The sequence below is a fragment of the Balearica regulorum genome, chromosome Z (assembly GCF_011004875.1).
Source record: "Balearica regulorum gibbericeps isolate bBalReg1 chromosome Z, bBalReg1.pri, whole genome shotgun sequence".
NCBI classification, from domain to species: Eukaryota; Metazoa; Chordata; class Aves; order Gruiformes; family Gruidae; genus Balearica; species Balearica regulorum.
The window spans coordinates 29,792,323-29,818,474 of NC_046220.1; the positions used below are offsets into that span (position 1 = coordinate 29,792,323).

The window sequence follows — 26,152 nt, forward strand, 5'->3', positions numbered from 1 at the left end:
TTACCTCCTGGTTCGCTTGCAGTAACATTACTTTTGTATCTCCTGCCATGACCTCAGATACTATTAAAAAGTGTGGTGCTTCATGGTGACACTGCTACATATGCTGTATTTTGCTTGATTTCTGTTTAAGTAGCCCTTTGATCTTGTCAATCTTGCAATTCTGTTCTTGTCCTTCAAATCTGAACATCTCTGTCTTAGGCAAACTTAGCAATGGCATAAACGCAACACTGTCCTTTCTACAGAGCCTCTTATCTTAGCCTCGTGGTCTGTTTTTGCCAACTTTGTTAGTTTCTGACAGAACTGGCCAAATTTTTCTTTCACATTGCAGTAAGAGTAAATCATGTGAGCAGGGATGAGAGCATTCATGGCACAACTTATGGTGCTGCTGGGCACATGCTCTGTCAGGCAGTCTTCATGAAAGTTTTAGAAGATGGTCTCTCTAGACAAAAATTAAGAACTTTTCTTCCTTATTCAGGGTATTTCTTTAGATGATCTGTGTTGGGATTGTTCTTTTAAAAAGCTGTGATGTTGATGAACTGCATTTTCAAAATCTGATTCTTAGAAATCAATCTCTTGCAAAGACATCCGTTTTGATGGTAGGTACTGAGGCAGGGTATTTTTGTTTTGATGTCCTCTATGTGTAAGTCTATTGGGAAAACATTGGAACTGAATATAAAATCAGAGGGGAAATGAAGAGATTGGAGACATGAGAGTAGGAACAGGTATTCATTTTAAATAATATTGTGGAGGGAAATTATGAAGACGAATAGCAAAGTTCTAAGTGGATGAGTGTGGATTTGAGAAAAATATTCACATATGAACACAAAGAGCCTGGCTAGACCAATATGCGTTTGGTCATTTTATATGTGAATTTCTACTGAGCATAGGTTAAAGATCATACATGAATCTTTCTTCCCCTTTATTCTCGGTTTCCTTATTGTATCAGAGAACAGTCCAAGCACTCTTCCTCAAATTCAGATATAGAAATCTAGTATAGTGTTTGTATTCTCTGGCTCTGCTTTTAGTATGTGGCTGTTTACATACATCTGTAGTTGAAATGTGACTTAACAGTTCATAGCTGTGATGGTGACTTTGTTCAGTGTAGGACAGAGCTTGAGACTGTATAAAAAAAATACACATATCACTGAATTTCTTGCATGCTTTCAATTCTCATGTCTTTTTTCTCCTCAGTAAAAATGTAGGATGAGGTTTGAGAAGTCGGAAAAACATGCTTATTTGAGTGCATTTGGGGGAGTGAGGCTTTTTTCCTTCACGTATTATCTGATATGTATCATATGATTTGTTAAAAAAGAAACACAACAAAACTTTGACTTTGCATGAGAATAATTGTATTTTCTAAAGTAAAAGATCTACACAAGCTTGAAGCTGAGGATCTGCAATATTTTCTCATATTCTTTTAGGTTAACTTAGCAGAAAATATAAATTCTTTCTTGGTTTTGCTGTCTCCTATAATTTGTCAGTTACATTAAAAGGACTGAGTTCTCTACCCATTGTATCTCATTATAAGGAGTATATACATGTCTAGATGACTTCTGTTAAATGACAGCCTCCCAGTATGTGTGTTTTATAGGGGCAGAGGAACCAGCTGCTGTTGCTGTTAATATGTGCACAGGGCCTGTGGTGAGTCTGATGCATACAAAAATGAAGTTCTACAAGCTACTGAGGGTAAAAGGTGTGTTCAAATCCCAAGTAATGGAGAAAGACAATTTTTTTTCCCAAAAGCTTTTTAAAACAACTCTATTAACTTATTCAAGCTGTTAGTAAAAATTAAATGGCCCATGTAGGTTTCAGACTAGTACTCTGTAATATGTAGTGCATAGCCTAAACATAGTGAGCTTTAAAAAGAATCATAGAATCATTTAGGTTGGAAAAGACCTTTAAGCTTATCAATTCCCACTGTTAACGTAGCACTGCCAGGCCCACCACTAAACCATGCATCTTTTAAATACCTCCAAGGATGGTGACTCAGCCACTTCCTTGGCCAGTCTGTTCTGTGCCTGACAACCCTTTTTGGTGAAGAAATTTTTCCTAATATTCAATCTAAACCTCCCTGACACAACTTGAGCCTGTTTCCTCTTGTGCTGTCGCTTGCTACTTGAGAGAAGAGACCATATCCACCTGGCTACAGCCTTCTTTCAGGTAGTTATAGAGAGCAATAACTACTAAGGAGGCTCCCCTCAGCCTCCTTTTCTCCAGGCCAAACAACCCTAGTTCCCTCGGCCACTCTTCATGGACTTGTGCTCTAGACCCTTCACCAGCTTTGTTGCCTTTCTTTGGACGCACTCCAGCACCTCAGTGTCTTTCTTGTAGTGAGGGGCCCAAAACTGAACACAGGACTCAAGGTGCAGCCTCACCAGTGCTAACGACAGGGGGACAATCACTTCCCTAGTCCTGCTGGCCATGCTATTTCTGATAAAAGCCAGGGTGCTGTTGGCCTTCTTGGCCACCTGGGCACACTGCTGGCTCATACTCAGCTGTTGACCAACACCCCCAGGTCCTTTTCTACCAGGCAGCTTTCCAGCCACTCTTCCCCAAGCCTGTAACGCTGCATGGGGTTGTTGTGACCCAAGTGCAGGACCTGGCACTTAGCCTTGTTGAACATCATACAATTGGCCTCAGCCCATTGATCCAGCCTGTCCAGATACCTCTGCTGAGCATTCCTACCCTCAGGCAGATCAACACTCCTGCCCAACTTGGTGTAGTCTGCAAACTGACTGAGGGTGCACTCAAACTCCTTGTCCAGATCATTGATAAAGATATTAAACAGAACTGGCCCCAGTACTGAGCCCTGGGGAGCACCTCTTGTGACCAGCCACCAACTGGATTTAACTCCATTCACCACAACTCTTTGGGCCCAGCCATTCAGCCAGTTTTTTACCCAGCGAAGCATATGCCCATCCAAGTCATGAGCAGCCAATTTATCCAGGAGAATGCTGTGGGAAATGGTGTCAAAGGCTTTAATAAAGTCCAGGTAAACCACCACTTAAACAGAATCTTAGGTTTGTACTATCATTAAGGATGGTTCTGCAATGTATAAACACTTAGTATTCTGCAATGTAAATAAATCCATTTTAACAAGAAATTGGTTAACAAGATGCCAACCATAACATTATGCTCAGTGGGCATACCGTTATGTTCAGCCATTTGTAGGTGATACAAAGAGTTTACTTGTCCTAAATGCTGTGAATGACAAAATAAAGCCTTTGTATTTGTAGGTTGTTTTGTGGATTCATTGTATAGTTTCTAAAATAGATCAAGAATATTTGTTGAGGCTTAAATTTCTAGTAATATCTGAAGAAATTAGATCTTAACTTTCCTCAGTTTCTGAAAAGATATAATACTGCATTTTACACAGAAATTTTTAATGGTATGGTGTGCTGGGCAGAGACACATCTTCTGCTAATGCAGCTCAGTATTGTGACAAGCAAAGCCAGGGAAGGCAGCCAATGTGAATATGCTCAAACATGTGTTGTGGTAGAGATATTATGCCAGTAGTCCTTTCCAAGGAACAAATTCTAGGGCTGACTTGCCTTTGTGTCCATTGTGGTAAGGACATTGGTTACAATAGTGTAAGTTACATCTATATCAGTGTAAATGTTCCCTCTTTGTGGGCTGAAGTTGGAGGAGGATTGATTTTAAATCTGCTATGTTAATTGCTGGTTAAATGTATTATTGTCAACAATTGGTTCATGCCTCTGTAAATACTAGTTCAGGTGCTTAGGTAGCAGTATGCCTCAGTTCAGTTCTTTAACACTTTGTCCACAACTATGGTCAGCTTGTTAATTTATCTGAATAAGAAGTTTCAGTCTTCTGCTGAAATGCTAGCTTGTCCATTTACATATATTGTGTTTCATATGTATGTGTGCATGCTTGTGTACATATATACATATAGTTTAATGTGGGGAAAAATAAAGTGGAAAGAGTATGATTTGGTTTATAATTGTCTTGATTACCCTGTCTCTGTTGATGTACATGTATGTTAGTTTCACATGCCTACATGAAAAAGTGATAGTGAATACATATTACACATTCAAACTATATGTAGAGAAGACTTTGGTATGAAGACAACTTTGAGCCACTCTCTTCTTCAGACTCATCAGCTAAAAGAGCAGAATTATTTTTAAAATTGAAAACTTGATCTTTTTGAAATGTGCCTATATCTGAACACCTTGTCTTGATTTCACCACTTTCCTCGTGCCCTGACATTGTTTTAAATATATCAATTGCAGTATATTTTATGACATTTAAGATAACTTCTTTATAGTAATGAACATATTTTGAACGTACACATGCATAGTTTAATGTGTTTCTGCCTTGTATATGAGGAAATCGTCACTCTTTCTGTAGCTACAAATTTGTGATTTTAATTAAAAACTTCTGTTTTATTTACATACCAAAAATGGACCTATTTCAGGACTCTGTGTACGCTAAGAAGTTGCTGTTACCACCATCTCCTTAAATGGCACTTTATTTGTTGCATAATTTTTTAGCTTTCCAGTTTTAAGAATGAAAGCTTACAAATATTTAGTGAGATAGTAAATATATGTAACAGCTTTTGCTTACTACCATAGTGCATAATAACTGCAGGAAACATCTGCAGAAACAGAAAAAATTGTTTTCCATTTGTTATCACCCACACCATTGACAAAGTTGAGTTCAAAATTGAGACTGTGAATTGGGATTTGAAAGTAAAATTGGTATTTTTCCAACAATTTTGTTCTTTAATAGAGAGTGAGGTATAGTTGAATTTTTTTCCCCTGATTGATTTTGAGTGGTGTTTTGGATTATGAGAGGTAATGATCGCTATTCAGAAAAAAACACCTTCATGTGGTACAAATTAAATACTTAGTATGTGTTTTGTGAGTTTAGCAGCATTGAAATTGCTTTGATTCATTTCTCTGAAAAAAAGGATTGCAAAATATTTTCATATTTCAAAGAATTTTCATGCAGCAAGTATTGTAAGTAATAGCAAGTATTGTAAGCAATAGCAAGTATTAATAAAATTCAATTTGAAGAACTTTGAGATGGCCGTGTGTTTCCTTGATTCTTAAACCTGGTTCAGTATTAGAAAAGGAGATGCTTCAGGTGTGATATATGGGTTACACTGTCCTTTTTTGTGTGAGCAATAGAACTTCAGAAGAAGAAACTTGTAGTTCTACTACACACAATTTGCTTGTTTTCTTCTTGCTATTGGTAGTGCTGTAGTGTGCCAGATAGGATGCTAAGATTTTTTACATTTTTTTAATGTTCTTGTGTGTTTCAAATTCACATGCAGCAAAGAAATATTCCAGCATTTGGTATGAGATATTGACACCTATGAATCAAATTCTTAAGACTTTATTTACTGTGTGAAACTTAAGCAGTTTAGGCTTAGCTGTCTCTGATGTTTTTTGTGTCCCCTAAGCATCTGGTTAAATGAGAATTGCATTTCTGAGAAGGAACTTATACAGAGAAAACCCTGGAAATGGCTGTCACCCTGATGTCAAATAAACAACAAATTAAATATTCAGGTTATAAATGTATTTTGATCGTAAGTGAAATGAAGAGATGCATTTGGTGGAATGTTCTATGCTATTGATAATGCAATTTGTTATTGCATGCCTCAGATCTTTTGCAGAAACACTTTGCATTCATTGTCAGTTTTGGTTATGGAAGAACAATGTTGGCTATTGTGCTCACTGTCACTAAATAATGATTTAATCCTATTAACCGTGAATAAATTATGGACAGCACAGAAAGGTTAGTGATGAGCATTCTTCAGCTGTTAGATACAGAAATAGTCTAATTGATATATACCATCATAGCTTTGAAACACAAAAGAATTAGATGGCCTTGCATCCTCTTTATACTATGTTTCATATTGTTGCTCTTACTTAACAATTGTGTTCCTTTTACTAAATACTGTGTAAATTTTTGCTGTTTCACTGTCAAAAGGGCTCTTTAATTCACAGGAATTATTAAGAAACCTGATATGTGTAAACCTGCTACAGCAAATTTTATATTGGCAACCTGACATTGTTATTGTAGATTGGTTTCTATTTTCAGGTGAAGTTACTAGGTTTTTTCTTACCACATAGTGATATTTCAAAAGAAAGTTGGAGGGAACATTGTAGGCTTCCTTTCAGAATGATGTGCCTTGCTAAGGACTATTCTGTCTCAAGGAACTGAAATACAGAATATTTTCTCCCTAATCCCATAGAGAGGGCACCAAGAGGGGTTTTCTTCTGAACTACTCTTTTTTTCCTGTGCATTTTGCTATAGCCATAGGAACAGTTAGTGTCGCACTTCTTGTTCTCTATTTGTGGAATTTTCATCCCAAGTACTAGTTACATATTGATTTTCTTAATTCTTGACTGTCCTCTCTGAAGCCCAGAGAGAAATGGTGTCCTATTTATGTACTCAGATGTATCTAGTGTTCAGTGTGGATATACACTCACAGGGATACTTTGTGTCTCAAGGGTAACTCTTGGAGCTTTACCCTGAAGTATTGAGTTGCGCTTTGCTTCTTTCACAGGAGAATGCCTAAATCTTTATTGTAGAGTGAAAATCATCTACTGCTTTCCTTTGTGCTGTCACAGAAGCGCAGAAAGGCTGAGGTTGGAAGAAACTTCTGTAGGTCATCTGTTCCAACCCTGCTGCTCAAGCAAGACGACCAGGTGCCCAGGACTATGTCCAGATGGCTTCTGAGTATCTCCGAGGATGGAGACTCCACAACCTCTCTGGGCAACCTGTGCCAGTGCTCAATCACCCTCATAAAGACGTGTTTACTCATGTTCAAATGGAGCCTCCTGCATTTCAGTTTGTACCCACTGCCTCTTGTCCTGTCAGTGAGCACCACTGAAAAGAGCCTGGCTCTTTGCAGCCTCCCTTGAAGTATTTGTATACATTGAAGATATACCCCCCTGAGCCTTTTCTTCTCCAGGCTGAACAGTACCAGCTCTGTCAGTCTTTCATCATAGGAGAGATGCTCCAGTCCCTTCATCATCCTTGTGGCCCTTTGTTGGACTCTCCCCAGTATGCCCATATCTCTCTTGTACTGGGGAGCCCAGAACTGGACACAGTACTCCAGGTGCTATCTCTTAGGACTTTTGGACCTACCCTGAGAATTGGCTCATTTTGGCCTTCCTTTCAGCCACTTGATTTTTTTTTTTTGAGACAGCTTTCAGACTTAGGAAGGACTGTATCTCTTTGCCAATTTTTCATTAGACCAAATTCAAACTACTGTGGTGTTCCTTCATCAGGAGGTGGTCTTATATATGCCCAGCCAGCCATGTTTCCAACTAAGGTGTCTCTTGGTCACAACTGTGAAATCAAAGCTTGGCTAGAAAGAAATAGTTCTGAATATTAATGGTAGTAATATTTTTCAGTAAAATCTGAATGGGACTTAGAAAAGATCTGGTACATTGTTTAAGGCAGTTGTCTTGAATATTTACATTCTAGGTTTATATCTGGTCACTGGAGGATGCTGGGTGTGGACAGCAGTATTAGAATTTTTGTTTTTTCACCATCTACCCACTTTACCTCCACTTTACCGCTTTGTTATACCCGATTGTGCTATCAACAGCTGTAAAATGTTCCAGTTCTTCCCAGAGAAGTCATGGTGTCTGTTCCAGATGTTCTTTCATTTGTGTGAACAGGTAAAATGATGATGTGGATGGTGGTGGGTTGAAGCAGAGGTTCTGAATCCTACTTAACACTGCAGAAGTTGAACAAGCAGTGTTTTGTGTTTGTGCTGAACTGGTGTACATTTGGCAGAATTAAAAAGATCACTACATTAACCAATGTGACTAAGCCAGCAAAAGTCTTTGGGCAAATCCAATTATTCTGGCAAAACATTCTTACTGCTCATGTTTATTCTGTCAGCTAAAGTTCCTCTAAAGAGTTTTTGCCAGTAAAACTGTGTGTCATTGCAGTATGGTGCTGCGGGCAAATCTTTATACATAGAGAAGTCCTTTGTCATGCAGCCCTGTGTCCAACTGAATAATCATTGTTTATTTTGTCTTAGAAAAAGCACAGCAGTTAGGCTTGGTAATAGTCCATCTTTCTGTAAAATCTTTAACTTTTTTGACACTGGTAGAACAGGGCTCTTAATTTATTGCACATATTTGCTTATTTTTAGTAGCTTCTTTCCAGTTGTATTTACAGTTAGAATTTTAAGAGTATATTTAAAGGAAATGTCAAGCTTTGTGTATAAACACCAAGAGCTTTTCTTCTGTCAGCTTACAAGTTAATATGATCACACTTTTTTCCTCCTGTTTCTTTTTTCCCCACTGTGATGAGCAAAAAGTGGGTGTGGATGCCTCAGGGACAAGGCACAACACTTGGCGAGTGAAAGCTTTGGCTTTAATGAAAGCCTGGCTTTGCCGGGGTGGGAGCCCTGGGACACCAGTGCTAATCAAATGGGGACCCGATGCAGTGAAGTCCTGCTCTCAGGAGTGAAGCTCAAGGAAAAACACCTTTCTGGATGGATGATAAAACTTGTGCCGATTAACATATGCATATGCAATGTCCTGTTTGGCTCATTAGCAAACTTGCCAATGTAGTGCAGGTGCTGTTGTCCAAATTTAGAGATCAGCAGCTGGCCCCTATTGTTGGCACCCATGCAAAAGGAGGTGTGCGTGGGGAGGAAGCAAACTATCTCAGATTACCATGACAATATGAGATAAAACATGCTGGGGACTCTACGTACTCGGACGGGAAGAATCAAACTATCCCAGGTTCCATAAGGATAGGATAAGATGTGCTCGGGACTCTACATACTCAGATGGAGGAAGCGAACTATCTTGGTTTACTCTAACAAAGTCTTCTCACACCGTACACCCACCCTTTTAATTTTTGTTAAATATTCTTGTTTAGGGGCAAGGGGTGAGCGGCTGTTGTAGTTTCCTTAGTTTTTACTGTTTTGAGGCAGTCTTCATCTTGCTCTTCCTGGACTGTAGTATCTGACAGTATCCTTATAATTTTTCTGTGTACCATTAGTGGAAGAGTTGTGTGATTTCTGTAAGTGTGTGTAGAAGGAGAGAGCATCAGCTCGTGTGTCTGGCAAAGGACCTTTTCAGTGCCAAAAGGGGATGATAAGAAAAAGTGGAATAAATAGGAACATTCTGAGACACAAAACCTGACCAACAAAGAGTAAGGGAGACAATAACAAGGACCAAACCTGAACAGTCACTAATTGATGAGGGTATATGGAATGTGGGAATGTTTATTTCAGTGAGATTATTTGATTTAAGAGCTTGTCAAATAGGAAAAGGGGGAAGCTGTAAACAAAATACATAGAGACACAAACCTGCCAGACAAACCTAATGGAGACAAAGACAAGAAACAAACTTGGTCACATCAGCTGATGGACTATCATCAAGAAACTGCAGACAAAGTTGGAACTTTGCAACGGATCAGGATGCAAACCTGAGGGTCTGGGATGTTGGAGGCGATCAGTGGGACTATGCCAGCTGAGGAGGCAATGTGCAGGGGAAGAGGGGGCAGGGAGGAACAAAGAGGTGGGGTAGGCAGACAAGGGTAGCAAAGGGGCTGGTTGCCTGTAAACTGGCCAGTCGGTGCACTTGCCTGGTTGAGCCCCGTGCCTGATTTGTCCTGTCTGTTCTTAACTAATCTCCCTTTCTATGCTATATGTGTGATTGCTGCAGGGACTCGGTGAGACCAGCCTGAGTGGAGACTAAGCCAGCAACTGAAGTCTCACTGGAGGTGTAGGCAGCACCACAGCTGCGATGACAGGCATGGGAGCAAGTGGGGGTCTCAGTGTCAGGAGTTGGAATGGCTGTAGCTCTCTGGATTATCCTGTCATTTTCCTGTAGACTTTATATCCATAGTGCCAGCTACTGGGGGGGACCAGGTGTGAGTGGACTGGGTGCCAGCTACTGCAGTTAGAGCAGGGATGTGGGCATCCCTGGCCTAGGTCAGTTACTGGAGCAAGTGGGGTCTAAGTACCAGCTGCTGGAGTGGGTGAGTGTCTTGGCTGCCAGCCCCTAGTGTGTGTCCCTAAAGCCAGCTGTTAGGGGAACCAACGTGAGTGAGGGTTTCAGTGTCAGTGACAACAGCAGGACCACAGGTCACAGCCTGTGTGCCTGGTGCCAACTGCTGGAGGGGAGTGAGTATATCTTCCCCCAAAACTGCTGTGCATGGCAGGGGGAGGGTGTGTTTGTATTTGCTGGCCATCTTAAAGTGGACCAGTTGGTGAATAGGGGGGCCTTTGGACCAGACTGAGGTGTCAGGCCGACCAAGGGTCCATGCTGGTATTTTGTGGGACTCGTGAGTGTGGGGTGCCTGTGGGATGAGTGTGTAAGTGCTGTGTGGCTGTAGTGAGCAGCAAGCTGGACCAGCTGGTGAGTCGGGGACCCATGGGGTAGGTAAGTGGGCCTGGAATTGGGGCTGGGGGGCCAGGTGGGCAAAGGGGCCATGGTGGTACTTGGGATATCCATGAATGTGCGTGTGTTTGTGAATCTGGAGAGTGTCATGTGTGTGCTGCACTAGTGACTTTCTGTCTCTGCCAGTCCATGAGGAGGAGGGGACTTGGCTGGCAGTGCTTGCCGTTTATGTGTGCCCTGTATATGGGTGCTGTTGATGGCAGCGCCTTGTCTGTGACAGTGCATGTGACCAGCCGTGTCAATCCCTGTCTCTGCTATGTCTCTGGGATACATGCTCAGTTTTGCTACTGGTTAAACCTGCAAACAGGAAAGCAGCAGCTGTGACCCTCAGCCTTGGATAGAGATACCACCACCACCCCACTCCCTGGGCACACTGAACTGCGCAGGAGGAATTCCTGGGCCCAGAGGATGTGCACACTCCTCGCATAACCATCCCTTAAGTTTCTTTTCATTGCCGTTCAAAGAGGAAATTTTCTTCTTTTATTGCTTTCGCGTCTGATGTTTATATTCACTGTCTCCAGTATGCAGGGGATCAAGAGTTCTGTCGCCATGGTGAAAAATTATGTGGTGTGTTAGCATAATGATGACTTGTCAATACACTGGAACAGCAATTAGTATAAATGACTGGTCATCTTACTCATTTTTAACTATACCTTTCTCCAAAGTACTTCCTTAGGCTAAAGGTAGATAAAGATCAAACCGTATTTCTTACACAGTTCATAGATATGTGGACCAAACATGGGAAGGAAATATTATTTTTGGAGTGGACAGAGGAAACAAAATGCTCTTTGAAAGTGTATTTGAGGAGACTGATAATTTTGATATTTATCAGGCTGATGGCTTAGCTCTGGAAATGGCATATGAGGCAGTGTTTCTGTGAAAGTGTTTTAACCACAATTTGCTTGCAAATCTAGATAGCTGACTTTTCTAAGTGGTTGGTAGACTGCTGGCCAGGACTGGGGAAAACAGACCTAAGACTAGTTTGTCTCTCTAAAGGGATCTACTTTGTCTTTGGTGCCTGGCAGCACATAGAGAAAGATGGTGTAATTAATGCTTCAGCTTTTATTGCTAATGTTGTCCTTCATTTGCCTTCAGATTAAACATAACTTTTTCACACATTAAAAGGTGAATTAAATGCAGTTGTATGCATCTGACTGATAACAGTCTTCTATTAAGTACCCCAGTCACACACAGAAGCTGACAGATAAAACAGTTTCCTTGTTCATAATAATAAGTATTATTTACATTTTATCATTAATGTAAAAATGGAAGAGTAGACAATGTTTTGATACAGTTTTCTGCTTCTCTTGTGGGTTTCTATTCTGAATGCAGGGAAACTGTAGATTTCTATCATGGCAGCTGAGCATCAGGTGACTGCTCACTCACCCTGCCCCCCACAGTGGGATGGGAGGAGAATTGGAAGAAGAAAGTCTAGTGGGCTGGGATAAGGACAGTTTACTAGGGCAACAAAAGAAGAGGAAAATAACAACAGTACTTAGAATATGCAAAATAAGTGATAACACAAGGCAATTTGCTAACTCATTGACAGCTGTACACTTGGCCTGTCCTGGAGCTGCTGCTCCTCGCCAGGCCAGCCCCCTTTATATGCTGAGCATGATGTCATATGATATGGAATACCTCTTTGGCAAGTTTGGGTCACCTGTCCTGGCTGTGTCCCCTCCCAGCTTCTTGTGAAAATTAACTCTGTCCCAGCAGAACACCAGGACATTATCCACCCTCTATTCTATATCATCTACATCATGCCCAGATCCTACACTTGCCAGTTACTCACCACCACTTTGAGATACATATCCACACACATATACAGATACACATCTATGGGCCATCCCTCTAAAATGTCTGTTGAGTTAATTTAGTCCATGACTTTGGACTCCATCTGTCATAACAGTCTTTAAGGGCAGGAGAGATGCTGTGTACTGTTGGATTGTTGCATGCTGCATCCAGAGCTCGTGGCTGGTGTATCTGGCATGGCCCATGGTCACGGTCTGTGGGTTGAAGATGTTGATTTCAAGGAAGTTGCTGAGCATCAGTTGCTGAAGTCAGTTCTAGTTCCCTCATTGCTGCACTTTGCTTGGTTTCATCAAAGTTCATCTTTCATTACTCTGAGTGATTCTTACTGTAATACCATTGATAGGGCATTTAGCAATTGTAGTAGTGATGACATACGATGGCAGGGTTATTTAGCAATTAACATCATACAATTTAACTTATTGGCTATTCTCACCCAAAACCAAATCCCCTTGAGATACACATCAGACTTCCCCATCCTTCCACATCACCCACCAAGTGCACCCAGGTCCTTGAGCAAAAGCAATCCCACAGATAGGTTTGCATTTGCCTAAAGCAAAGACCCAGACTCTCTTCCCCAACATAGTTTTCATTTGCACTACGTGGATTTTATCCCCTTCTACAGTACATGGAAGTTTTGATTCGGCATGGCCAGCTTGATTGGAAGATCCCCTATTGTTAACTCACCAGGTGGCCTTTGCTAAATGTGTGTCCCAGTGTTTGAGGGTCGCACTACCCATTGCTCTCAGCGCAGTCTTTAGTAGTCCATTGTATCGTTCCATTTTCCTGGCAGCAGGTGCATGACAGGGGTTGTGATACACCCACTCAGTGCCATGCTCTTTGGCCCAAGTGTCTATGAGGTTGCTTTGGAAATGAGTCCGGTTGTCTGACTTTCTGGAGTGCCATGTTGCCACAGGTTGCTTCACAACCCAGCATAGTGGTCTGGGTGGTGGCGGGGGGCACGGGATATGTTGCCAGCCACCCGGTGGTTGCTTCCACCATTGCAAGTACATAGCGCTTGCCTTGGCAGGTTTGTGGGAGTGTGACATCATCATTCTGCCAGGCCTCCCCATACTGATATTTCAACCATCGTCCTCCGTACCAGAGAGGCTTTACCTGCTTGGCTTGCTTGATTGCAGCACGTTTCACATTAATGGATAACCTGCGATAGTGTCCATGCTCAAGTCCACCCCTCCATCACGAGCCCATCAGTAATGTTGCATCTCTTCCTTGATGGCCTGAGGTGTCATGGGCCCATTGAGCTATAAATAATTCACCCTTATGTTGCCAGTCTGGATCCATCAGAGCCACTTCAATCTTAGCTGCCTGATCCACCTGATTGTTGTTTTGATGTTCCTCAGCGGCCCGACTCTTGGGTACATGGGCAGGTATGTGGGCATCTATATGACTACTTTTACAACCAGCTTCTCTAGTTGGGCAGCAATATCTTGCCACAGTGGGGCAGCCCAGATGGGTTTGCTTCTGCTGCTAGTTGCTCTGCTTCCATTGCTGTAACCACCCCCACAGGGCATTTGCCACCATCCATGAGTCGGTATAGATGGAGACCACTGGCCGCTTTTCTCACTCAGCCATGTCTAAAGCCAGATGGATGGCTTTCACCTCTGCCAACCGACTTGATTCACCTTCAGCAGCTTCTGCTGCCTGTTGCATCGGACTCCATACAACAGCCTTCCACCTCTGATGCTTCCCAAGATGTGACAACACGCATCAGTGAACAGGGCATATGGCTTCTCATTTTCTGATAGTTTGTTATACAGTGGGGCCTCTTCACGTACCACCTCCTCCTCTGGCGACATTCCAAAATCTTTGCCTTCTGGCCAGGCAATGATTACTTCCAGAATTCCTGGGCAGTTAGGGTTTCCTGTTCAAACCCGCTGTGTGATCAGCACGACCCACTTACTCCATGTAGCCTCAGTGTGTAGAGGGAGGCCTCTCTTTGAACATCCAACCCAGCACCAGCAGTCGGGGTGCCAGGACGAGTTGTGTTTCAGTACCAATCACTTCTGAAGCAGTTCAAACCCCTTCATATGCTGCCAGTATTTCTTTTTTCAGTTGGAGTGCAGTGGGGTACAGAGATCCTCTATATCCCCAACTCCAAAACCCCAGGGGTCGACCTCAAGTCTCCCCTGGTGCTTTCTGCCAGAGATTCCAGGTAGGGCTGTTCTCCTCGGCTGCAGTGTAGAGCATATTTGTGACATCTGGTCCTGCCCGGACTGGCCCAAAGGCTACTGCATGAACTATTTCTTGTTTAAATTGTTCAAAGGTTGTCGTGGCTCAGGACCCCATTTGAAATCATTCTTCTTCTGGGTTACCTGAGAGAGAGGGCTTGCAATTAGACTGTAATTTGGAATGTGCATTCGCCAGAAACCCACAACAGCTAAGAAAGCTTGTGTTTCCTTTTTGTTAGTTGGTTGACACATGGCTGCTATTTTGTTGATCACATCCATTGGGATCTGACAGCACCCATCTTGCCATTTTATTCCTAAAAACTGGATCTCCTTTGCAGGTCCCTTGACCTTACTTTGTTGTATGGTGAAAGTGGCTTTCAGAAGGGTTCGGACTATTTTCTTCCCTTTCTCAGAGATGTGTTCTGCTTTGTTGCCCCATATGATGATGTTGTTGATGTGTTACGGGTGCTCCGGAGCTTCACTCTGTTCCAGTGCAGTCTGGATCAGTCCATGGCAAATGGTGGTGCTGTGTTTCCACCTGTGGGACAGTCAGTTCCAGGGGTACTGGATGCCCCTCCAAGTGAAAGCAAACTGTGGCCTGCACTCTGCTGCCAAAGGGATCAAGCAAAACGCTGTATCAATTGTGGCGTGCCGCTTGGCTGCCCTTTACTCCAGTTGGTATTGAAATTCCAGCATGTCCAGCATGGCAGCACTCGTTGGTGGCGTGACTTCATTCAGGCCACGATAGTCTACTTACTGTCAGTCTCCACTCTCTATTGACTTTCACACTGGCCATATGGGACTGTTAAAGGGTGAGTGAGTTCTGCTGCTCACTCCTTGTTTATCATCGCCTTGTCCATGCCCCCTTCCCTGGACACAGATCCCAGCTGCTTGGCCTCCCTAACTTCTAATTCCAGGCTACTGTTCCCATCATCCCAGCATCAGAGCAGCCAGCTAACAACGTGCTCGGCTGGATGGTGGCTGCATCCATCTTTTCGCGTACGTTGCAGCTCACTCAGGGACAGGGATCGGGTGATTGCCTCTGCTTCTGCCTCTTCCTCCTGTTCTCATGATGGTTCTGGTTCATCATCATCCCTTACTAAGCAAACTGATTTGTTGGTGTATTTACTTCTTCTTCTGTATAGGGGCAACTGACACTGGCAGAGGTTCGTTTTCTGGTTCAGCTGCAGTGCTTGTCACTGGGGTTTGAGTAGCGTCAGTGCCCGTTGCTGGGGCTGGAGTAGCCGCAGTGCCTGTCGTTCTGTTTTCCCTCTCTTTCCCCCGATGGTGCTGCCTACTATCGAGCAGTGTTTGGTAGATGCTGGCCAGGGCCCAGCACAGTGTGGTAAGTTGTGCCTCTCTGGAATAGCCACAGCATTTTCCTTTCAAATACTCTATCACTTTATCAGGGTCCTGTAGTTGTTTGGGGGTGACATTACAAACCATTGGAGGTGAGATGGTCTCTAGATACCTGCCCATATTCTCCCACATGCCATGCCACCTGTGACTACTCAGCCTTGGGGCAGATCCCTGGGTGGTATTTTTAAAACAATACCACAAACAAGACCTGAAACACATTTGGGAGACATAGCAGTAGGAGCATGCTGGCTTGAACATCTCAAGGACATTCAAAATTCTCAAAAACTGTTGAAACCAGCCTGAAGGGAGAAGGGGAGGTAAAAGAGCAGGAGAAAGCGGTATCCTCCCCTGTCTTCCCCATAGATTGGGTGCAATTATTAATCAGTTCTGAGATGTTGTCCAAGGTATGGGCATGACAGCAATGCCACATACAAATACCAGCTTAACCTCATGACCATTGATGTTGTCATAAGTTGGTATTACACGGTACAGCAAACTGAGAATCCTGCTCCCTCTCCCAGAGGTGATGAACAGCGCCGCAGAGAATACGTGCAGCAACTATGGGTTTACATGTGAACAAACAAAACACCGTTGTGACCAGCAACTATTTAACTGATATAATAAACATGTACGCGTATTACAAATTTGTTGTAAGATGCTCTGGTTGGATCTGTTGTTTTCTCAACCCTTCGTGCCCCATGTTGGGCACCAAAAAGGACTGTTGTGGTTTAGCTCCAGCCGGCAGCTGAGCACCATGCAGCTGCTTGCTCATCCCTTCCCCCCAGCGGGATGGGGAGGAGAACAGGAAGAAGGTGGTACAACTCGTGTTTTGGGACAAGGATTGTTTATTAGGACAGCAAAGGGAGAGGAAAATAATAATAACAGTAGATAATAATAACAGAATACAGAAAATGGGTGATACACAATGCAATTTGCTGACTGGATGACAAACACTCAGCCCTTCCCAGAGCTGCCACTCCTCCCCAGCCAGCCCCCTTTATATGGTGCACATGTAATATGGTATGGAGTACCCCTTTGGCTAGTTTGAGTCAGCTATCCTGGCTGTGTCCCTTCCCAGCTTCTTAGGAAAATTAACTCTATCCCAGACGAACACCAGGACAATTTCTAAAGAAAAGCTCTCCTTGCTTGGAAAATTACATTTCTTGTTTAATACTGCCAAGGTATAATACCAGCGTGCTAGCATTGATTTTTTTCAAAGATTGTTTTTTGTAAGGAGGTTCATGGCTGTCTCAGATTGGTTTTATATATCTGTTCCTTTGCATCTTCCAAGTAAATGGTTTTGTTATGAAGCTTGCTTCCCAAAAGAATTCCACCTTTATTATTCACAACTGTTTGATGTAGTGTGTTGGGTTTGCGTGGCAAGGTTTTGGTAGCAGGGGGAGGGGGGGGCTACAGGGGTGGCTTCTGTGAGGAGCTGCTAGAAGATTCCCCCGTGTCTGACAGAGCCAATGCCAGCCGGCTCCAAGATGGACCTGCTGCTGGCCAAGGCCAAGCCAATCAGCGCCTCTGTGATAACATATTTAAAAAAGAGAAAAACAGCCGGAGAGAGGAGTGAGAAGCTGTCAGAAACTCTGCAGACACCAAGGTCAGTGCAGAAGGAGGGGGAGGAGGTGCTCCAGGCACTGGAGCAAGATTCCCCTGCAGCCTGTGGTGAAGACCATAGTGAGGCAGGCTGTCCCCCTGCAGCCCATGGAGGGAGGATGAGGGGGTGTAGGGATTCCACCTGCAGCCTGTGGAGGACCCCATGCCAGAGCAGGTGGAGGCACCTGAAGGAGGCTGTGACCCCGTGGGAAGCCCACGCTGGAGCAAGCTCCTGGCAGGACCTGTGGAGAGAGGAGCCCACACCAGAGCAGGTTTGCTGGCAGGACTTAGGACCCCGTGGGGGACCCATGCTGCAGCAGTTTGCTCCTGAAGGTCTGCACCCCATGGGAGAGACTCAAGTTGGAGAAGTTCGTGAAGGACTGTAGCCCGTGGGAAGGACTCATGTTGGAGAAGGTTGTGAAGGACTGTCTCCCGTGAGAGGGACCCCACGCTGGAGCAGGGGAACAATGAGGTTCCCCCTGAGGATGAAGAAGCGGCAGAAACAATGTGGGATGAACTGACCGTAACCCCCATTCCCTGTCCGCCTGTGCCGCTGAGGGGGGCGGAGGCTGAAGCTGGGAGTGAAGTTGAGCCTGGGAAGATGGGAGGGGTGGGGGGAGGTGTTTTAAGATTTGGTTTTGTTTCTCATTCCTCTACCCTGTTTTGCTTAGTAATAAATTAGATGAATTCCCTCTCTAAGTTCGGTCTGTTTTGCTCGTGATGATAATTAGTGAGTGATCTCTCCCTGTCTTTATCTCGACCCACGAGCTTTTTGTTATACTTTTTCTCCCCTGTCTGGTGAATGAGGGGAGTGATAGAGTGGCTCTGGTGGGCACCTGGCCCTCAGCCAGCGTCAACCCACCACATGTAGAAATATCTATGGGCATCATTGTACACTTACTTTTTGTCACGATCCGATATCGGGGAGGTTTCGATACGATCCCAAGAGCGAGATTAAGACACAAACGAGGTCAGATGTCGTACAACGTTTTAGCTTTATTTTTTTATGAACAGGGGGAGAAGGACTGTATATGAAGAGACAACCGGGAGAGCAGGGAAGAGCAAAGAGAGGGAGGGAGAGAGAGAGAGAGAAATAGAGAGTGAGATAGAGAGGGGGAGGGACCAAGTCGGAGACGAGTCTAATTACCACCACTGAGTCCAGTGATGTTCCGTTAGCTCCCTCTATGGTGTCCAAGCATCAGCTCCCTCTATGGTGTCCAAGCATCGCAGGTTTTGTCGAAGCAGGTCCTGGAAGATGCACGAGGAGAAGAGGAAGAAGGAGAAAAGACCCGCCGCTTACTGGAGCACGTGCGCTCCTTTATATAGCATCCCACGCTCATGCGCAGATCACAGCTGTGTACATGCAGTTTGTGCGGCACGTGCTGTGCGATATGTGTTGTCTCCTCAGGAACCCTTTTCACACCCTGGCTCTCGCGCATGCACACAGTGGTATTTGTCCGCAGACCGTGGGGGGGGGGACAACAGTGCCCTCTGAGGCAGGACGTCAACACAGGGAAATGGTGGTGCGACGGCAATGTCGAGACAAACTGCATACAGTAGCGGTCTGCTACACTTTTCTCAGGCCTAATAGAGGTGATTGATAAAAACAGGCCATTACAACACTTCACATGTACCTATGTAGCCTGATACATGCTTCAAGGCCTAAGCTAATGAAAGCTTAAAGTTTGATGTAATCAATTACTATAGTGGTTGTGGCTGTCAGAATATCTGCGTAGGTAATAATTATTACAGTTTATTGCATTGGTTACAGCATATTACTGAGCTAACAGTCCATGAAAACATTCTGTGTGAACTGCTTCTGAGTGATATTTTAGGTAAGATTTTGAGAATATGAATAGAGTGTTACATGTTTACTACATTGCAGATGTGGGATATTTATTGCATTTACTTCATCTGTTGATTTTATCATTGCTTTTTATAAAGACATAAAAACCAATCAGTGTGGGGTTTTTCATAGCTTATGATATGCTTGGAAATTCTAGACAAATATAGAAGATTCTTTTAGTCTGTGAGCTAAGTTTTATCCAGAGAACTTTAACAGGAGAATTAATGTACCATAATTCTATGGAAATACACTGCTGTCATTCTTGCAGCAGAAATAAAACATATTTGGAAACAAGACTCCAGTGTTCTTTGGAGCTTGATTTGTGCTCCCACTTCTCTGATATGCAGACTTCAGTAAATACCAGAGCTCTGTCTCTAATACCCATCCTGGATTAGTGTATCATTGCATGTACATTTTTGTCATTGGTCAGTAAGCATGTATTTATTACAGTATGTGACAGTTGAGGTTTGTGTACCTTTTTCTCAGTGGAAATAACACTTCTCTCTTCCTCCTTTACCAGATAATAATTTTTCATCATAAGAGGTGTCAGAATAGAATTTGTTTAGACATTGACCAACTTCCACTGGAGCTAGTTGATGGGTTCATAAAGTTTTGCAAGGGACAGGCTGGTGAAGAGCTGACATCTTTCATATTTCTTCATTGTTGAGAGTAACGATAGATGAGGCGAATAGTTAGACATTGGAAAAAAACACATTACCCAGGACATGCTGTGGTACAGACCCACCTGACGACAAAGAATCTCAACTACACTGCACAGTGCACTTCCAAAAGCAACAGGTTAGTTAAATACAGCTGTGCACTGAATTGTCTTGTAAACTCTACCTTGTAATGCCACACTTAATGTAAGCTTCTGCTCTGCTGCTTTCAGGGGGTGAGATGGAAGAAGACATAACGCTTACAAGACCATCTGGGCCTTGATGACTCCATCCAGTCACATAAGTGACTTTCTCTGACTTTGTTCTAGGGTTGTGGGGCACAGCTCTTCCAGAGCTTACTAGGCCTGAACTATGTAATGTACTGTAAATGAGCTTAGTCCTGGTCTATGAATAAGCCACTGCATTTGGACACAACTGGTCTGTTCAGCCCAAGAATTTACTGTTATTGTAGGTGTGACCAGAGTATCAGCAATGTTGGGATGTAGATCAGATTGCTGTTGTTGGAGTGTGTATATAGATCCTTTGCAGGTAGGATATGCAAAATGCTCAGTTTACTAGCCCATTAGATGCCTATAGTTAAATTTGAAAATGCTTATAAACTTTCAGGTTAACCGGTTTGTGTTATGGGAAAAAGTCATTGCCTTGTCAGTATGCATTCATGAGGAGGAAACATGCAGCTGCAGATTTCCAGTCAGCCTGGTAGGGTTATATAGGGTCTACCCATCAGATTGTCCTTACTGTGTAAAACCTTCTAAGGAAGAGGCTATGCTTGAAAATACTCTTCAAGTATTATTTAAAGTTTACTTTTAAAATTAAGGTCTTCAGGGCCTGCAGGATAGTTGCAGTTTATTCCCTGAATGCCGTATGGAGTAGTTTCTTCTTGTACTTCCCAAGACCATTAAGTGAGAATATACAGATGGTTGGAGAGGAGAGTGATTTTCAGATTCTGGCAGCAATTGTTTTGGTAATAATTCCCTTCTCTGATGGTTGATCATCTATGTGTGTGTGTGCGATCTTTATAATTTGACTGGAAAAGCTCCCCGTACTTTCCCACATGCTACTATTACCTCACTACAATCATCACATGTGAACTGGTTTCTTAATAAAAACCAAGTGTTCTTAAGTTTAGGTTTGTGTTCGGGTTTTTTTATGACATCTGTTTGCAAATAAGTTTGGCTTAGCTTCAGGTTACTTCTTTTTCAGTACAGAAAAAGACATAATTACATTTTAAATCTATACTTATATATAGTTCAAAAAATAATTTCATCTTTATTTTCTTTCTAATGGGAAACAATTTGGAATGAAAATACAGTTGCTTAGTGCAGGGGGCCATTAGCACTTATTATGGAGTTTGAAAGAGCTGTGTGAATTAGTAATTTGGAGTGATGATGAAGGCTAACTACTTACCAGTTTGCATCTCCACTGTCTTTGAAGTGGTGCAGTCCATGCACAGAAGGAAAAATAATCAAAGAACTGTTTTTCCAAAGCAGACAGCTTTCTAGAGGGCAGTGTTAATGCTTGGGAAAGGTGCCAGATTTAAATTAGGGCAGTACCAGTGGGAGATCCCCAGCCAAAGGCATGTATAGAAGGTAGCAGGGCAATAGTGGTTATTTTGTTACTTCAGTGTTGTTCTCTGCCAGCTTCACTAAACCCAGTGTTTCCTTCTGCCATTTGGCTTTTCCTTTTGCACTCCCAAGACCCCAGCATACCTTGTTTACCTGCATTTTTATTACCTGTGCTTGTCATTGAATAGACTTCAGTCATCATGATGTAAAAAATTCTCCCATCCGGAAAGCTCCAAGTTGGGCCACAAACCATCCTTCTCTCTGAGTTGTTCTATCACAGCAATAAAGCAGATTAAATAAGCAACTCTGAATAGCAGAACAAATGTGGCAGAGTTTCTTTATGATTTGTCCTTTGGCAAGGTTCTCTGAGTCTAACAAAATACATATTTTCACAGAAGCTTTCCTCCCAAGGCATTTCTCAGGTATCTCATCCAGTTTTTTGGTGATGAGCTCCCAAGGGCAGGCAGCCTTTTGGAAGAGTCATCCTTTGCCTGGATATCTACTTTCATGAACCTTCAGGTTCTTACCTGTCTTTTGACCTATTTTTCTGTATAGAATTCAAGTGCAGTTGGTTAAGGAGTTCAAAAGAGATTGAGCAAAAAGCAGATACATGCATCATCAGCTTGTTTTCCTAAAGAAACCATGCTAATAGTTCTACATCTAACAGATGTAGAATTAAAAGTGGACACCCCCATTTACTTTATGTCCCGTTTACTTTATATTTTTGCTTTGTTGGGGGTTTTTGTTTGTTTGTTTTGGTTTGTTTTGACCTTTTTCTGTTCCTTAATCATTACTAGTGACCGCTTGAGATGCGGTATAGTAGGGGAAAACTGCAATTTGTGTCGAAGTATTTGAAAGCATGGGATTGAAAAGGAGGGAAGCTTAGTAAAAATGGTCACACGTCATAACAGTGGAAAAATACCTTTTTTCTCTTAAACACTCAGATACAACTTTTAGGTGTTAAAAAAAAGTGTGCTTGCACTGTAAAGAACACTGGAGGGAAAGCTGTATGTCAATGATAGCCTACCAAGAACTAACTAATAAGATGGATCCAGTGTGGTAGTTTGTGTGTTGCTTTTTTTGTGTGTTCAGTCAGTAAGCTCTGGAGTAGAACTTGTATTTTTGTATATTTTCAATGTTATGCTTGTTAACACCATGATGTGTTACAATTTTGGCAGGATAGTGGGGCGGGGGGTGGGGGATGACATTTATTGCATTTGCTGCTGGATTCAGAGACATCTGTGGGAACTTTTGAGAAGAATGACAGCTCTATTTAATGATTCAATAGCATTGAATTATTAAATGAAGAGGAGTAGTAGTTCCTTGTGTTCAGAACCAATTGGGAGAACATTACTTGGAGGTGAATGGCCTTCATATCACTACCATTGAAAACTCTAGGCACTATGTAGTCCCTGCAGAAGTTTTGTGAAGTACAGAGTCTTAATCAGAGAGTGGTGTTTAGGTTTGTTTCAGGTTATGTGTAAGTACTTTTCAATGACCATTATTATACTAAGAAGTAGGAGGATGAAGCACCTCTGTGCTGAGCTAGCAGAATTAAAATAGGCTGCAGTCCAGTGCAAATTAGCTATGTAAGTACAGACTTGGTAGGGAACGGACACAATGCAGAATGCAAGCTCAGTATGGCATCTACTTACTGACAAGTATGGACTCCATTATTGTGAAGACTGTGCTTATACATATTTTCATGCTTATGTAGCCTATAAATGGTACAGCAGGAGGGATGCAGAATGGGTTATGCCTTAATTTCTTCATGTTATTCTCTTCTCTGATAGAGTTTTGGTTTTGCGTGGATGTTAGAAGTTTTATCTTTTAATGCTGCTAAAATACAGCAATATATTATATTTGTTATATTATATTATTATATTATATTGGGGTTAGGAAGCCATCACAGATCTGTGTTATAAAGATAGTAAATAGGCAACTATTTGCAAGTGTTTAATTTCATGGTATTTTAGTGCATTCTTCAATAAGTCCTTCCTAATGCTAGCTGCAAGGCACTGTTGAAGTATGGATTGTAATTCGCTCATCTGGAGGTGGGTTTTGGTTTTGGTTTATGTTGGGTTTTTTTCTTGCACTGGCATAGAGCGAAGACAGTCCTAGTCCCAAGCGACAACGCCTTTCCCATTCAGTCTTTGACTATACAGCAGCATCACCAGCCCCATCACCGCCAATGCGACCATGGGAGATGACATCAAATAGGCAGCCTCCTTTGGCTCGACCCAACCAACACCACTTCTCAGGGGAACGATGCAACACACCTGCACGAAACAGGAGGAGGTAAGCAAGCTGTGTAGATTGGGAAACAATTTCTTACTCTTCCTGATTTCAGCTCAAGGGAAGTGTATTTCAGGCAGCACTGACTAGATTACACATGGTGAACATGTTAACATTTCCTTTGAGCTGTAAGTTACCACAGTTGTAACTGAAAAGTTAATGAAAGTAATTCAGATTGGTGTATCATCCTGAATAGACATTAACATTTTTAATGATGAGCCTGATTCTCTTTCATTCTGCACTGGAGCAATAAACATTTAGAAAAATGTGAGGAAATACCTTTCACATCAGGACACTTTTAAAGACACTAGGAGTTTTTGATGTAGTACCATAATTTTCACTGCAGTCACCATTTTTTTTGTACATAAAAACAGTCTAAGTAAGGATGACAGATACTGGGCTGGGGAGAGCGAGGAGGTTAGCATAGTGTCAGAAAGTGAGTGATTCATATGTAAAGTAGCTAGATTTTCATGTTGGTTTTAGTTTGTGGCTCATTAACCTCTCAAAGCAGAGATTTTGGAAAAAGTTCCAATGGTCATGGAACAGCAGAGATTTGGATGGCCAGGTTAAGCTAGTGCCTGAGTGGATGATAGTATAGGAAAGCACAAAACCACAGACTTTTTTGTATTCTGGTTAAACTAATTATCCAAAACAAGCTTTCATTGCTTCACATTCTGCCTCAAAAATGCTGAGTTGTCGAATGCAAGTTAAAACACACTGATCCTCTGTTTTCTTCTGAGAAATATTGTGGCTTGGTTTGTACTGAAATTTAAGTGTCTGTGCTTTTTCATTAATATAAAATATTAGACTTAAGAAATATGTAACTGGTTTTCTTCTGATTCTACAAATAAAATTTGTTAACCATATTCAGGCAAGGGTGATTTTGAGGCAAAAGTCTTTAAAACATGGTAGGTTTTTATCTTTGCTTCAAGTCCATGAATCTGAAAGTTTTCAGTCAATGGCATTCAAAATACACAGCTCTCAAAACAGCTTGTCAAATTTAACAGATTGAATTGGGAATTTCCACTGGCTGTTATGAAGACAGAAGATTAGGCCTTTTGTACAGTTTGTTACAGGGATGCTCTTACAGGGGCATTTGGTCCACAATTCACCTTAAAATTGTTTGAACTGAGATGCCTAGAATATGCTGCATTTGGCCATTTTTGCTTGGTGTCCAGTCAGCCTACACAGATTTCTTTGCAGTGTTCATTAACATCTCCTGCAGAGGAAGTAGAGTGCTGAACAAGTTAAATGCCAGGTAGCTGAACCTAGACACTTTGGATATACTGCATGATGAAGGAGAAGAATAGGATGTGTAGGAGCTGAATACGCATGAGACAAGTGTCTGACATTCAGTTTAAGTTAGGTGTTACTGAGGTAGTGGCCTGTGGCTTGCAAGTAAACCATGCTGCAAATGAAGAGACACCTCAGTGCCAAGCCATCTTCAGTCTAACGGGAGTTGTTAGGTTGGCTGCAGCATTGTGGACACAAAGCATTAGTCTTTCTAGGGCCAGCTCACGTGCTTTTGGGTAATAACACCTGCTTTTGGTCTAATCAGAGACATTTGAATGTGTCAGTACTTTGTTTCCCTGCACTTGGGTCAGAGCATTTTTTAGCTTGGGTGCATTGTTGCGTTTGAGCTGTCTCTAGGTCAATTCCAGAGTAGTACTGCACCACCCACTCTCATCTCCTAGAACAGGATCATTAGGGAGAACAACACATACATGTTTCTTATTTTGCAGGAGTCTTTTTGAGTCTTAGAATGCTCTGGAGCCGTATCAGAACTAATAACCACTCTCATGGATCAAAGCTTGATTCCTTAAGATCATTGTGAGTGCATCTGTTATTAATGCTTTAGATGAGGTTATGCATGTGCTTTTGAAGCCAATTTCCTGTTTTCCCTGCTTTGTTTTTTCTCTTCCCATTGCAGAGTGGTCTCAGAGTTAATGAGGTTTTCAGATGAAGATAAGATGAAAGGTGCACTCCAGTTGCAAATGGTCATTCAGCTCAAGGGAACAGACTAGGGCAAGTGCAAACAAAACCTCTGAAGTGTGTGTAGTGTGGACATCACTCTGACCCAGCGTCATCAGCATTAACTCTTTTGTCCTACCAGTTCACTCCTGTTGGTCAGCACAGGCAGTGCTGGGTTTTTTATTATCTGGATTTTTTCCATTTTCTGGGTTACTATTTAGATCTTATCTCTTTGTATCAGGGATTTTGTACTGTGCCTAGCACAACAGTGCCCTTATTCATTGTGGGTTTTTTTCAGATTCATTGTAAGCAAATAAATACTGTGTTTAGAAAGGTAGCCTTCTGGTATGAATTTGCAGAAAGATGTTATTTTTGTCCAGCTACTTATAGTACAGATAAATTGTGAATGTAAAACCATAATGCATGCCTATAT

General features: G+C 42.4%; 1 protein-coding gene across 10 annotated transcripts in view; it reads left to right on the top strand.

The window, feature by feature from the left end:
* RNF38 (ring finger protein 38) overlaps window positions 1–26,152 on the top strand; it is a 151,410-nt gene that overhangs the window by 87,520 nt on the left and 37,738 nt on the right. For 7 of the 10 annotated variants that reach the window (XR_012832920.1, XR_012832921.1, XR_012832922.1 and 4 more), the window contains one exon: window positions 23,558–23,751. Coding sequence is in view for 7 of the 10 variants with exons in the window: in XM_075739285.1 (XP_075595400.1) it covers window positions 23,558–23,751 (194 nt within the window). In the remaining 3 variants the exon portion in view is untranslated. Of the gene's footprint in view, window positions 1–19,136; window positions 19,201–19,731; window positions 20,010–22,670; window positions 22,814–23,557; window positions 23,752–25,490; window positions 25,579–26,152 lie in introns of those variants that run through there. The other 3 variants (XM_075739288.1, XM_075739292.1, XM_075739291.1) reach the window with 3 other exon arrangements.